We start from the raw sequence: 14,753 nt of genomic DNA, 5'->3' as shown, positions 1-14,753 counted from the left end.
GTGGGGGTGGGGGCGGGGGGGAAACGAGAGCGCGGCGGGCGCGGCGGCGCAGGCCGGTCCGCGGGAGACGCGGCGAGGGTCGGGCGCTCGGCCCGGAGCTCCGCGACGCGCCGAGCGGCCGGAAGCTGCGCGGGGAGGAGGGTCCGGAGCGGCCGCGGGCGCCGTCCCCCCGCGCCGCCGCGGCCGCTGACATCAGCCGCGCTCCTCCCCTCGCTCCCAACACCCTCAGCTCGCGGCCGGACCCTCCTCCTCCCACCACGTGTCCTCCCCGCTCCCTCCCGAGGGGGCCGCTCGCACGGGAAGCCGGAGAGGCGGCGGGGATGGCGCTGTGACAGCGGGGCCGGAGCCCTCGGCGTCTCCCCCCGCGGCCGCGGCCCCGCGCCCCGGCCGCCCGGTGAGTGCGCGCGGGCGGCGGGCGGGCGGGAGGCCCGGGGTGGCGGGGCCCTTCCCGCGACTCCGGGGCGGCTCGGCGGCGGCGGCGGCGGCGGGGGCGCGAGGCTGCAGCGGCGGCGGCCGCCACCGTCTTTGTTGCGGGCCCGCCCGGGTGGCAGGCGGCGCCGGCTCCCGCCGCCCGGCAGGTGCGCCAGGGCGGGGAGGGGGCCCGGGCGGGGAGGAGGGCTGGGCCGCGGCGGGAGGCGGGGGCGGCGGGGGCGCTCCCGGCGCGGGACCCGGGAGAAAGGGAAATGGGACAAGATGGCTGGAGAAATCCGAGCGCGCCCGGGGGCGCGGCGGCCGCGGGCGGGGCGCGGGGGCCGTGGGCGGGTGGGCGGCGGCCCCGGCCGCGGGCGCCTCGCGAGGGGGACACCGCCGCTGCCGGGCGGTGTCACCTCTGCCCCCACCTCTTGCCCAGGAGCGGGCGGGGGAGGCCGCGGCCAAGTTCGGGCCCCAGCTCCGGAGACCTGAAACCCGGTCCGCTTGCCCCAGACCCGTCGCGTTCGCCCGTCCTGTTTGGAAATCTCGAAAAAGCACACTTGGAACTCTGGAGGCCTCTTTTCTTTGGAAGCCGGGTTGGCTGCGGCCCCCAGGATGCACGCTCACTCACACCTAGCAATTGCCCGCGCCCCTAGAGGGCAGGAGCGCGGCCCTTTGTACTGGCCTGCTGTTCTGGCCCGAGAGTGTTTGCGGCCCAGAGGCATTTCCCTGGGGGGCAGGGGGGGGCGGGGTAGCAGATAAGCTGCACCTTCTTGGGGATCCAGGCACACACCGCGCTACGTGTCACTGAGTCTCGGGCAGAATGACTGTTTTCTGCACCAGCTCACGGCAGAATCTTTGGCTTTGGAAAGCCCAGGTGATGGGTATCCCGGGCCCACCAACCCTCCTGATGCTAATCTGGCCCGTAGACGCACCTGGTTGAGGAAGTGTCCTATCTGGATCCAGACACCTTGGTGGGTGTCCCCTTTCCTGCCACTGATTTCATGTCTGAGCGGCGCCGGCTGTGAGAAAGTTCTGTCGTTCACAGCACTCTTGAAAAACCTCTTCCAGGAATGTTTACCCACCGGCCTGTTCTGCCCCTGGGTCTCTACAGAACCAGTCTGGTCTCTTCCACAGGTAGCTTTTTTAACTATCTGAAGGCAGTCGGCTGTGCTATCTGCCTGCAGCCCCTCTTCTCATAATTAAATATGTCACCTTCCAGCTTCCTGGTGCTTTTCCTAAATCCCTTCCTCTCCAGGCCTGACTCCATTCCTTCCCTCCCTCCAGCCTGAACAGGGCTCGGGGCTGAGAGGTTTGTGCACACTAAGCCACCCCCATCCTGGGTTTTGAAGAGTTCACACCAGCGCCTTGATTTTTCTCAACTGAATCTTGCAGACATGGAGTCCACAGCCTACACTCTCAATCTGACCCTAAAAGAAGAAGAAGAGGAAGAAGAGATTCAGAGCCGGGACCTGGAGGATGGCCCCACAGATATGCAGAAAGTCCGGATCTGCTCCGAGGGTGGATGGGTAAGTGAGAAGGTGTGGGGTCCGCACAGCTGGGAGGAGAGAAGCAGGCCTGGGAGCCAGGCTTGTTTTAAGTCTCCTCCTAAGGCAGGCATAGGAAGTAAAAATAGCCCAGCCCAGCCCGGTATGTTTGCATTCCTGAGAAAACAGTCCTGTGGCTTTAAAAGGCACTGTGGAGAATGGAAGAGCCGGTTATAGGAATGGTCTCTTATCATCATTCGGATTGGAAATCCAAGAGGCAGAGAGCTGATCTCTCTGCTGTTCCCCCTGAGTCCCCTGTATCCTGCTCAGTGCCAGGCATGGTGCAAACCAGCTACTGAACTGCCGGGCTTGCTGATCTCTGGTAAAGAAAAAAATTATCCTGACGCTTGTGAAGATGATAAAGAAGGCTATTCAGGACTATTGCGATAGGTGTCAAGACTGTTGCAGTAGGAAAGAGAGCTGGGGCTCAACACGGAATACAGTGAGACCAGCGGGGATTTCTAGCCAAGGAGCCAGAGCGGAGGGGTCAGTGGACGGAAAGTTACTCAGGGGAGATATCAAGAATAGGGGGATTCTTGCTAAAGGCCGGGCTGGGCAGGCTGGGGAGCCCGCATGGTGGCCTGGCGGAGAAGAGGGCTCAAGGAACCTGACTGAGTTTGGGAAGGAGAGAGTCTGCTGCTGGTGGAAGGGACCCCTTTGAAATAAGACTTGGGATGTTGAGCTGACATGCAGAGAGAGAGAGCTTCGGGACGGGAGGCCAGTTGGTTCTCTGTGACCGCCGCTCGTGATAGCATGCACAGGGGAGCTGCATTTCCAGAAGAGTGTGGTAGAATTAGAGTGAATTTAGAAAAAAGTGAATGCAGCACAGTCCATCCTAACCCCAGCCGGCCCGCCTGTGGCAGGTCTCAGTTGTGGCGCAGCGCGTCTGTGGCCTTGTGCCATGGGAGCTTCTGGACATTTCAGGGGGGAAATGTAGGTGTAATGGGTGTTTATTGTTATGCTTGGGTGTGGTTATTCACAGTACATACTAGACATCATGCCGTTTGGGCACAAACGGTGAAAATCTTAAACATGCAACAAATTGACATTCCTTTTCCCTGCTTAGTTTTATATGTCAACGTTATCAGTAGCCACTATATTCTTTGTTTCCAGTAAGAGATCTGTATTCCTAGAATCCTAGTCCTCCCAAATGTCCAGTTTGGCTCCTCTCCCACACAGGAGAACTGGGGAGCAGAGGGGTTATCTACTCTGCCCCAGGGATACACATGTGCACTGGTATTTGGTCTTAAAAATGCCTCTTGAGCTGGACCCTTAAAAGTAGTGCGTTTTGTTGTGTGTACGTTATACCTCAATCAAAAAAGAAAAGAAAAACAATACAGCACCAGGCCCTGGGCTCATTGTCTGGCTGTCTAGGCCGCACTGCCCTTGTCTTTTTGTGGTGTTCTCTCTGCCTGTCCCAGCCTCCTCCCTGGTTCTGCTCCCCCATGGCCGGGGAGACTTGGGAGGACAGGAGTCAGTCCCATCTAGCCTGGAGTGAGACCTCAAGGCAGGAGAATCCTTGGGCTTTAAGGCTTAATCGGCCAACCCAGAACATCTAGGTAGCGTGGATGGGGCCTCACTCGGGCTGGAGAACTCAAGAGGCTCTCAGCAGAAGGCAGGCATGCCTTCTTGAGCAGTGGGTAGCTTGACTCCCAGACCTGCCCCCTCCTGGGGACATCTGGCAATATTGGAAGACATTTTGGGCTCTCGTGACTTGGGTCAGCTGCTAGGGAGAGACCAGGGACACTGCTGAACACCTATAGTGTGCAGGACAGCCCCCCGTCATCCATCAGTGCTGAGGCTGACAACCTGGCGTTAGGGTATTAAACGAGGGAGAGAAAGGAAATGAATCTTCCTTAGATAGGTAGTTGGGTTGTAGAGAGTGGGGTTAGGGCGATCAATAAAAGCCTTTCCGATGTAAGACCTGTGCTATGTATTAGGATAACATTTCATAGGAGACTTGGAGTTTCAAGGAGAGAAAAGGAAAAAATCTTTCATGAATTGAGTAGCAGTGGCCAAGGAAAGGGAGGAGGCCTGCACTCCAGACACAAGGAGGCCCGAGCAGGAGCCCCAAGAGGAAAGCTTGTGGGCAGAGTTGGGAGCAGCTCCCGCGACTCAGTGGCCTGCTGAGAAGCCTGGGCTTTGGGATCAGACTCTAACTTGGTGACTGCCAGCCAGGTACAGAGCAGCTGCTTCCTCACCATAAAGGTAGGGTAGTGGGTCCCATTTCTTTATGTTATGTAAAGGATTCCATAAGATACTTAAACGTGTAAGAGGGACTGCCCCTGGTGCCCGGTGTCCAGCAGACCCTCTCCCTGTGCACCGGTCACAGCCCTTGGCCCTGAGCTCCCTGCCACCTTCGCTGCGTGGTTCTGCCGCGTCCTCAGCGAGGCTGTGTGGCGTCTCCGTGCTGCCTGACGGTGACCCCTGGAGGGGCACTGGACGCCAGCTTGCCGGCAGAGCAGGGCCGCACACAGCCGAAGGAGAGAACGTGTCTGAGGTGTCCTGCTGTTCTGAGGAGAGGGAAGGGGACAGGGATTGAGGGTCCCTACCTGGGAGGCCGGAAAGGGTGTCTGGGCGTTGGACACAGGCTGCCTGATTTCTGAGTGTTGCCCAGGGCCGGCCCTGTTTACCTTCTGCTGTGCTCAGCCCGATGAAAAGCCTCTGGGGAGAAGGGAGGCTGCGCCACGGGGCCTGGCTGAAGGCTCGCCCCGTTCTCACAGAGGCTCGCTGTGAAGGGACTGTCCAGCCACGGTACTGTGTGTCTCTGGAGCATAATGTGGGCTTGTTTGAAGAGCCTCTGGGCATCAGTTGTATGAGGACATGAATCTGGCCCCAGCCAGCCTCCAGCTACCTTCTCGGGGCTTCAGGGCTCCTGATGTTCTTACCAGGCCGGGGACAGGTTACCTTTGTGAGTATCGCTAGACCCTCCGAAATGACAGGCTTAGCCAGTCCTGTGTCCCGTTTCATCAGCACAGGGAGGAGGACTATAAATAGGTATGGCCTAGATCTGGAATTTCCTAGGGAGAGAAGAGGCCAAAGAGAGAGTTGTCCCGAAGCCTGGGGAATGGGAAGGGGCGGGGTGGGAAAGTCCCGGCTGCCTGGCTTTCCAGACCGATGAAGCCCGAGGAAGACCCAGCGATCCGAGCCCTTTTCCCTTCTAGTATTTCACGCGTACTTCAAAGAGGAGGCTAGGTTTTGTGACAGACAACATTTCATAATTCTTTGAAGCCGTTCTGAGTGGAACAAGAGAAGGGAAAATCGGATATTGTTTGCTTAAATCACAAACACATTGTTCAGTGATTGCGATCTACAAGAAGTGTCCTAAGTGTGGGGAGATGGGCTGGGCATAGGTTTGCGCTGAGCGAACTTGTGTTCCAGCGGGAGAAGCGGACACGGGACCCGGAAGAACTCTGCGTTGTGATGAGGGCCGCCCTGCTGTTGAGCTCAGAGCGCCACGGGAACGTGTAGGTGGACACACAGCCCGGGGCAGGGCGGGCTTGCTTGGGTGTTAGCCAGGCCGGGAGTGGGGAAGACCTCGGAGCCCGGGGGCGGGGGGAGAGCCACGTGCAGGGACCTGAAAGGTCAGGGTGTGTTTTGCTTGGGACCTGCAGGCATGGAGTCCCGCTGTGCGCGGAGGTGGAACAGAGTGGAGAGCTGGTCACCGGGGAGGCCACTTTGCTTTGTAGGGTCTGGAGCCTGGAACCCAGAGAGTGCTCGGTCCAGACCTAGTGCTGCCGTTCATTGGCTGTGTGACTGTGACTGACAACAGGGCCTCTCTGAACCCATTTCCTCCCGGATTAAATGGGGTTGTTGGAGAAAACAGATGAAGCAGTTACAGGGCCTGTCCTAGGAAGTGCTCCCTACATAGAGGGTGCCCTGGGAGTGGGAAGGGGGGACGTGGACTTTGGGAGTAAGGAGAAATGCCAGTGTCCAAGTGACTGAGGGCTGGACACCCAAAGAAGCTACAGGCTGTGCAGACACTAATTTTCTAAGCTGATGAAAAACGGTCTCATAATCACTCAAGCTCTGGACTCAGCCTTGGGGAATAGCTTTGAAAGCCACAATACAAAGGAACCAGCCTGAAACCCAGTGATTTCTTTACCGCTGACATGATGAACTTCAGAGTAGGACTTTGAGTGGCTGAAAGGCACAGCACGATAAAAAGAAGAGCGCACAGCTGAGTGGACGAGAGGCCGCTGGGTCGGCGGCCCGGCTGCCCTTGGGGGCCAGTGCCCATTCCCACCGCTGGGGCGGGGGCAGTGGGGAGAGGAGTAGAGCAGCCTTCTCCGTCCTTAGGGCTTTCTGCGGAAGGTCTAGGCATGAAAGCAAACCAGTTTGCTCCAGTATCTCATTACATAAATTTAAGCTCTAATTAGCTCTTCTTGCCTCCTCCTCGTGCTCTTGGAGATTAGAAAAGGCCAAATGAGGCCTTCTCGCTCACTGGCTCCTCCTGGGCTTTGGGTTCTGAGTCAAATGGTAGGGCTGGTGCCCCTGGAAAGGAGAACGGGGTGCAGGAACACGTCCACACTCCAACCCTGGGCCAGGGATCTGCCGACTCCAGGAAGGCAGGGGCTGGCTGGGCCTGTTGCATGGGTGGGGGGTTGACTCAGGGGGTTTGGGGCAGTTGCTCCGGGGCCTGCAGTGGGGGCTGAGCTGGGATCAGCTGTCCCTGCCGCATGTGTCCCAGCCTGGTGATCTGGTGATCAGTGCTGGGAAGCTTTTCTTCTCGAGGTGCTGCTCTCCTGATCTGTGGACCGAGGCAGTAGTAGACACTCGGCAGGGCCCATGAGACCTGGGCCGTGTGCTTGTTTTGCCTCTAGTAGCCTAGCAAGTGTGGACAGAGCATGTCCCACAGGTCACGGCCCCTCCCCTGTGAAATGAAGGTATGTGAGTCTGTATCTGCATGTGCCTATTAGTTGTTGAGAAAGGCCTGTTCCCTGTTTCAGGTGCCCGCCCTATTCGATGAGGTGGCCATATATTTTTCCGATGAGGAGTGGGAAGTTTTGACCGAGCAACAGAAGGCCCTCTACCGGGAAGTCATGAGGATGAATTATGAAACTGTCCTGTCCCTGGGTAAAGCTTTGTTTTCCTTTGTCTCCTGGAAGCTCGGAGCCCAGAGAGTTGTTCCCATGTCTCTTCTCTGGTGTGTCCGACATCCCTTTCTCCTGAACGTGGACTCTGTCTCCTCAGTGCCTCTGCCCATTTAATTTCCGGTTTTTGATGTAGGCAGGATATAAATATTGTGTCGTCCTACCCAGCAACTTGTGCCGGCTCTCCGAACTCTGCTTATTCAACCCAGGCATTCACATTAAAACGTCATAACCTGGGGCCTCTGGGCAGCTCGGTCGGTTAAGCATCAACTCTTGATTTCAGCTCAGGGCATGCTCTCAGGCTCGTGAGATCAGAGCCCCGCATCAGGCTCTGTGCTCAGTGCGGTACCTGCTTAGTTTTCTCTCTCTCTCTGTCTGCCTCTGTCTCTTTCTCTCCCTGGCCCTCTGCCCCTGTACCATGTACCACGTGCACATGTGCTCTGTCTCTCAAATAAATAACTAAAATTTAAAAAAAAAAAAAAAAAAAAAAAGACAAGACCAGACCTCGGAAATGTCAGCACAGGTCTGGGCCTGTGTTTCATAGATTCCTTAGGAGGGAAGGCTGGTCTCCTTACTGCCCCGTCAGGCCTCAGCCCCTTGGGAACGTGCCCCCAAAGACTCCTTCCCTCCAGCATTCATAAGCCATGTAATAAGAACGGAGCCAGCTGGGGACATTGCCTAGTCCACGCATATATGTTCCAGAATGTTCGTCCGCCCACTTCCCCACTCCACGCGGTTCGTTTTGTTGTTGTTGCTGGGACCAGCCCTCGCCAGCAGAGATCCATCAGTTCCCTTGGACAGACATACTTCCTATCACATCTTTTCTTTAAATACCCCTGAGCCCCTTTCCCCCATCTTTTGTACATTTCCACATCGAGAACGGCTTGTGCACGGGAGGGTATTCCTCAAGTATTATAAAATACTTGTTTCGGCGGTGCTGTGAGACAGTAACACACAGCTGTTGCCTGTTTTATTTCCTGTAAACAGAATTCCCATTCCCTAAGCCAGACATGATCACTCGGTTGGAAGGGGACGAGGAGTCTCAGAATTCTGACGAGTGGCAGCTCCAAGGAGGACCTTTGGCAGGTACAGCTAAAGCACTCCAGCGTCCGTCCAGTGGGGACACGGTGAAGCTGGAGTTTCTTTCCATATACGTGGTGTGGGTGTTTGAGAGTAAGGCAGGGTTATGAGGCAGGAAGATGATGGGCTTTGGGATTTTAGAATCTTCTTGCCAGTGCTGCGTGACCTTAGGCCACTTCATTCACCTCTCTGAGCCTCCGTTTCTTCCTCTGTGCACTGTGGATAACAATGGCAGTGTGCAGCGTGCAGGAAGCACCTAGAAGCTTCTGGCGTGTGGCCCAGAGCACGTCCTGGGTGAAGGAGGTCCCCTCGGCAGTGCAGCACGTACCTCTGAAGACCAAGGAGGATAATGTCACAAAGCACGTGGCCAGCGTTAACCTCCCCTGGTTTCTGGTCCATTCCACCTTGGGTAGGAAAAGCAGGAGCAGATGCAGTACATATGTGAGCAAGTGTGTCTGAGACGCTCACGGTCCTTTGTCAGGCGCTGTAGCTAGGAGGGTAGTAGTTGGTAAAGACAGGTTTCGAGCAGCCAGTGGTTTTACTCACCTTCTCTCTCTAGCTAAGAGTCTAAAATGCCATAGTTCATTGATTCTAAGACATTCCTCTGCCGCCACTTTGTTAATATCTCTGAAATTAAGAACGCCTGTTAGAATTAATGGCATTTTCCCCCCTTTTTAATGGTGTGTCTTGCAACAGGTGGCATCTGAGTTTTGGTGAGAAAGGATAATTTTCCCAAGCACTATTTGGTTTCTGTGACCACCTTCTAAATAGACACATACAGTGAAACCCAGTTCTGACGTTGGTGGGAAGGAACTAGTTTTCTGCCTTAGAGGCTTAACTGTGCTAAGTATGGTTTTGCTGTAGGTTTTCTTGGTTTAAGGGGTGTGAATCCGACCATGATGCATCTAAATTCTGTATTGTATTATGGTGTGTGGGTTATATTCGGTTTTTCAGAAACAAAAAAGTATTTGGACCCAAACATGGCCCACAAAACAGCTAATGGCGTGACCCACGTTGGGTACCTGTATTCAGTTCCCGACTCTGGCCCTTTCGAGTCCACCGACCTGTGTGTATTCGCTTCTGGTCGTCCGGGAATTGGCAGATGAGGAAGGGCTTAGGGATGCTGTCTGTTTTAGAGTTACTGCTCGGGTGACCCTCAGGCTAAGACCTTCCCGGCATCGACCCCATGCCGGGGATAGGCCGGAGGTCCTGCTAAGTGCTGTGCTCTCTGCCCCTCCCCGTTTGTCCGCAGAACCCGAGGAGTCGGAGGTCAAGGCCGCGGACTGGGCAGGTCCCGTGAGCGCCGCCTCGCAGTTTCCCCAGCCCCAGCCCCTGGACGGGCTGGGCCTGCGGCTGCCCCGCGACCTCACGGAGCTGCCCGAGTGGAGCGAGGGCTACCCCTTCTACATGGCCATGGGCTTCCCGGGCTGCGAGCTCTCGGCGGACGACCTCGCCGGCAAGTTCCAGTTCAGCCGGGGCATGCGGCGCAGCTACGATGCGGGCTTCAAGCTCATGGTGGTGGAGTTCGCCGAGAGCACCAACAACTGCCAGGCCGCCAAGCAGTTCGGGGTGCTGGAGAAGAACGTCCGCGACTGGCGCAAGGTGAAGCCGCAGCTGCAGAACGCGCACGCCATGCGCCGCGCCTTCCGCGGCCCCAAGAACGGCCGCTTCGCCCTGGTGGACCAGCGAGTGGCCGAGTACGTCAGGTACATGCAGGCCAAGGGCGACCCCATCACCCGCGAGGCGATGCAGCTGAAGGCCCTGGAGATCGCGCAGGAGATGAACATTCCGGAGAAGGGCTTCAAGGCCAGCCTGGGCTGGTGCCGGCGCATGATGCGGCGGTACGACCTGTCCCTGCGACACAAGGTGCCGGTGCCGCAGCAGCTGCCCGAGGACCTGACGGAGAAGCTCGTCACCTACCAGCGGAGCGTGCTGGCGCTGCGCAGGGCGCATGACTACCAGGTGGCCCAGATGGGCAACGCCGACGAGACGCCCATCTGCCTCGAGGTGCCGTCGCGCGTCACGGTGGACAACCAGGGCGAGAAGCCGGTGCTGGTCAAGACGCCCGGCAGGGAGAAGCTCAAGATCACGGCCATGCTGGGGGTCTTGGCGGACGGGCGGAAGCTGCCGCCCTACATCATCCTGCGGGGCACGTACATCCCGCCCGGCAAGTTCCCGAGCGGGATGGAAATCCGCTGCCACCGCTACGGCTGGATGACGGAGGACCTGATGCAGGACTGGCTGGAGGTGGTGTGGCGGCGGCGGACGGGCGCGGCGCCCAAGCAGCGCGGGATGCTCATCGTCAACGGCTTCCGCGGCCACGCCACCGACTCGGTCAAGAGCTCCATGGAGAGCATGAACACCGACATGGTGATCATCCCCGGCGGCCTGACCTCGCAGCTGCAGGTGCTGGACGTGGTGGTCTACAAGCCGCTCAACGACAGCGTCCGGGCCCAGTACTCCAACTGGCTGCTGGCCGGCAACCTGGCGCTCAGCCCCACGGGCAACGCCAAGAAGCCGCCCCTGGGTCTCTTCCTGGAGTGGGTCATGGTCGCCTGGAACAGCATCTCCAGTGAGTCCATCGTCCAGGGCTTCAGGAAGTGCCACATCTCCAGCAACTTGGAAGACGAAGATGACGTCCTGTGGGAGATCGAGAGCGAGCTTCCAGGAGGCGGGGAGGCGCCCAAGGAATGCGAGGCGGAGGCGGCAGCGGAGGGCAACTGACCTGAGGGGAGAGCCCAGGTAATGGGGGGCCCCGAGGACCACTTGGCGCCTCCAGTGACAGCCTCTTCGGGTTCCCCAGACACCCCTCCTCTTGCCGCTACTGTCTCCTGTTCCAAGAGCTCTCTAGCCTGGGGTCAGGGCGCCACCGACACCGGGCCACCGGCTTCTCCCTGACATCAGCCTGCGGTTGCCTGGCTTATCTGTGGGTGTTGGACCGGAAGCGCTTGTACCGTACCTAAAATGAACAGAGTCAGCTACCAGAATATTTCCTCTGAGCGCCGTCCTGCGCGAATTGTTTGGGCCTGGAAGGATATAGTCTGACGTTGCTCATTCAAGCAAAAAGTTTTGTCCTGAAGCCAACTTTCTTCTTTCCCTTATAAATCATGTGGAGCATTTAGGGCCGGGTTATGTTCTCTGATGCCCTTGGAGCGACTGTGCTCCCTTTCTGGGGCCTGTAGGGCCGTCATGGGGGAGAGCAGGGTGCTGTGGGCCTCGGCTCTCCGTCCCGGAGTGGTCCGCAGAAGCCCACTGGGGCGTGAGAACGGTAGCTTAGGCTTGCTTTTCCCTAGGAATTCAGAGGTGTTTTCGAAGGTCATCTTCGTCTCCTAGTGACCTTCATGTGGATGGAGGGAGCAGTTGCAGTAATTTCTTGTAGTCCACTGACGTCTGAAGGGAGAGATTTCTAAATTGAATCTTTGCACCAAAAAAAGAAAACAGGGCACATATCTAGGACTACAGTGAGTAAAGTCCAAGGACTAGGACAATAGGCCTGGAATTTTCAGAGTTGAATATAGAAGGGGAGCAGCTTTAAGAGGAGGCGGGGGGTGGGACTGACAGATGACACCGGTGACGGTTCACCAAAGTGAACCAGTGGAGGGGAGCCTCCACCCCCCCACCCCCACCCCCCCGCCACCTACACAGCTCGAGATGAGGGACCAGCCCACCAGGGACAGATTCATTTTACCCTCTTGCTTTCATGTGCCGAATGGTCAGTTCATTTGTTTGCAGAGACACAGTTCAGTATGAAAGATCATCCCTGCTTTCACCGAGGACCTAAAACTGTTTTGAGGGTCTTGGTCCTTCTGTAGCGCAACTTCCTGGTTCCGTTCTCCTTGCTTTTTTCTCGAAGCAAATGCTGGCAAGTCTTGCGGCCCGAAGTCCAGGAGCGACTCCGTCTCCGCCCTGCCCCCAAACCCAAGTGTACTCATGCTGCTGGACGCCAGGGCGGTGCTGAGACCCTCGGTGACCGTGGGGCCGGAGGGGTTCTTACTGTTGCATTCGAATCTCCGAAACTGCTTTCCCCCGCCTCGTGTCCCCTTCCCTTTCCCTCCACGAACTTTGCCTCCCTTTTCTGCTAACCACTATACAAATCACACTTGGGCTTATGGGTTTTCATTCTTTTCTCATCTTAGCTTTTTTTCCCCTTTTATGCATTTTTTAAATTTCCTAAGCTCTTGCTACCAGAAGAGGAAAGGGAGGAGACAGGGCTAGGCTGCAGCTGGGAAGGTAGGCGTGTACGCCTGCTATCATTCGTGACTTCTTGCCCGGCGGGACCGCCAGCCAGCCCTCTGTACGGTGTCTGCCGTCTGGTGAACGGAAGACGTGAGGGAAGTAGTTAGGGATGTCAGTAAACAGGAGATTTAGGAGGGGACAGAAGGGCATAAAATTGCCCTTTCCTCATCTGTTCGGAAATCTGACTAATGGAATAATTATGTTCGTTAAAATGTATACGATTTCTAATATCCAAGGGTTATTTCACACTGAGGTTCTGTTTGCCAGCAAATGGAACTATTTGAAACAGGTGAGGAGGAGAATCCTCGAGAATATTCCTCAGTGTGGATGCACAGGGTGCAGCAAAAGGCCACAGGGCTCTGGACAGCAGCCTGTGTACCCTATCCTGTGACATAGCCCAGCCCCGCTCCCCATCCACAAAGTGTCAGAAAAGGTGTCTGGGACCCTTGATTTCAGCAGAGACGATGATTAGAGAAGAAATGGCTTCTGTCTCTCTCTCTCTTTTTTTTTTTTTTTTTTTTTTTAAAGAGACTAATCCATGTGTCCATCAAAAAAACAAAAAACAAAACAAAACCTGTAAATATGAAGGAACAAAGGTATTTCCTGGAGAAGAGACCATTTATTCAACACCAACAAGAGACTCAGATGGGCCCAACTCTGCTGGTGTCTGTCCTTTCTGTGGAGCAAACCTCAAGTCAGTGTTTTCTTTTGCCTTTAAAAATGCTTCTAACCTGTATCCACACAGGTCAAGACTGCAGAGAAGGTTTTGTGGAAATGACTCCTTTATGTATACCTGCCCCTCACAGATTTCCTCTTTTGGAAAAAGGAGATACTAATGATAACAAAATCCAGATACGCTGGCCTGGCGCCAGCAGATGGCTTTTCTAAAGACAAACTAGGTTCCAGGAAGATACAGGTTAGAATAAACTGTGCTGTTTTATTTATCTTCCCAATCTGATTGGCAGCTAGAATTTTTTAGGATCCTCTTTAATGGCCCCACTGTGTCGTTAGACTTAATGATAGGGCAGCACTTGGTACACAAGCTCTTGTGTTTCTCGGCTGCCTGAAGACGAAGTCACCGTAAATTATCTGCTGTCTACATGGTACGAGGCTCCTTGACTCATCTGATAGTTGTTTTGTTGACTTCTTTAATATTTTTATCACGGGGGTATGAGAGGACATGGGCCTTTAGCCACAGCTGTTTCAAGACTTCTAATCTCCTTCTATCCCGCAGGAATAGATGGGAGGTCTTTGAATTTTTACATTATTACAGTAATTTGCATTCCCACGTAAGCTGTTACAAAAACATTCCTTCCAAGCTCTCTGTGCTACAGAAAACATGCCAGGACCTTATAGACAAAGCCATTGCTAGCAATGTCATTCCAATGTCAGCTCTGAATAATAGACTACCATAACCACTTTTCCTCCCTGTAGACTCAGCTCATTTATCTATTATACTGTTCTGGGCATCTTGAAACACCTATTTCTACTCAGGTACTCATTTTCCTATTAGTGATTCGCCTTTCTCGTATTTTTAAAACCAGTTTTCCTCCAAGGGCACGGGGGGATATTTCACTTAGTTTCTGGTAACTGAGTAACTTTCGGTATGTGAATTGTTTCTCCCCATTTGCTTTCACCTGTACTGAATTCCTTGTTATCTTCAATGGCATCCAGATCCAGCTACTTATCATTCCAGAAGTTTCCATCCCCTCCACTTCGACTTAATTTATCCTCTACTGTCCTGGTTCCTGGCCCTTCCTCTTTATGTTCTGTTTTACTTGTTTCAGGAGCTTAAATGATTTTATAAGACCTAATTTTGGGTTCCTGCTTTGGAGCCATAGTTTTCTTACAGAGAAGAGCAGAAAATGGGTTCAACTCCTATTTCATTCCACCAACACCTTCTTGAGTCTCATCATCAGCTGATAGATGATGCCTTACAGGTTGCATAGCACTGGAACTTTCCTAGAGTAATGGCTCTACTGTCAGGGTTTTTCTGGGCTCATTCTTCCACTGACTTAATTATGATCTATGCTTAACGGAGTCCCAGTACAACTATTTTGCAGAACGGCTATTACCCTAGAACTACTATAGCACATATTGAGACATAGATGTACTTCCCAGTAGGTAGAGATTGACCCCGACAATAAACTTTGATAATAAAGACAATAGGCTGTCATGGTTTTATTTATTATTTACCTGCTAGCAGTGTAACTCAAACTATGAGTTACACTTTATTCTCCATTCAGTTTGGGGTGTGTGTGTGTGCGCGCGCGCGCGTATGTATATAATATCCTTGAATCGGAGAAGTGTCTGTTCGTGGGTCGGCAGTATAAATGTTGGTGCCTGAGGACAGAGGAAAGAAATCCGATATATGTGGTTTTAAACT

General features: G+C 54.8%; 1 protein-coding gene across 2 annotated transcripts; it reads left to right on the top strand.

Moving 5' to 3' along the window:
- The first annotated feature begins 261 nt into the window (after positions 1-261).
- On the top strand, positions 262-14,533 carry POGK (pogo transposable element derived with KRAB domain). 2 transcript variants are annotated; one of them, XM_059412482.1, is made up of 5 exons: positions 262-394; positions 1,807-1,940; positions 6,908-7,034; positions 8,039-8,137; positions 9,384-14,533. In XM_059412482.1, exons 2-5 carry the CDS (start codon positions 1,809-1,811, stop codon positions 10,853-10,855), a joined length of 1,830 nt encoding a protein of 609 aa, XP_059268465.1. In that variant the 5' UTR covers positions 262-394; positions 1,807-1,808; the 3' UTR covers positions 10,856-14,533. The 2 variants fall into 2 exon arrangements, with proteins under 2 accessions (XP_059268465.1, XP_059268466.1); XM_059412483.1 differs by lacking the exon at positions 262-394 and adding an exon at positions 493-578.
- The last annotated feature ends 220 nt before the right edge of the window (positions 14,534-14,753 follow it).

The sequence above is a fragment of the Mustela nigripes genome, chromosome 10 (assembly GCF_022355385.1).
Source record: "Mustela nigripes isolate SB6536 chromosome 10, MUSNIG.SB6536, whole genome shotgun sequence".
Classification (NCBI taxonomy): Eukaryota; Metazoa; Chordata; class Mammalia; order Carnivora; family Mustelidae; genus Mustela; species Mustela nigripes.
This window is presented reverse-complemented; position numbering and strand designations above follow the sequence as displayed.

Excerpts from the sequence above, each read along its gene's own strand:
- POGK (XM_059412482.1), top strand. The coding sequence starts at position 1,809 with ATGGAGTCCACAGCCTACACTCTCAATCTGACCCTAAAAGAAGAAGAA. Across the intron at positions 1,941-6,907 it reads TCTGCTCCGAGGGTGGATGG|GTGCCCGCCCTATTCGATGA; the intron begins GTAAGTGAGAAG and ends TCCCTGTTTCAG. Across the intron at positions 8,138-9,383 it reads CCAAGGAGGACCTTTGGCAG|AACCCGAGGAGTCGGAGGTC; the intron begins GTACAGCTAAAG and ends GTTTGTCCGCAG.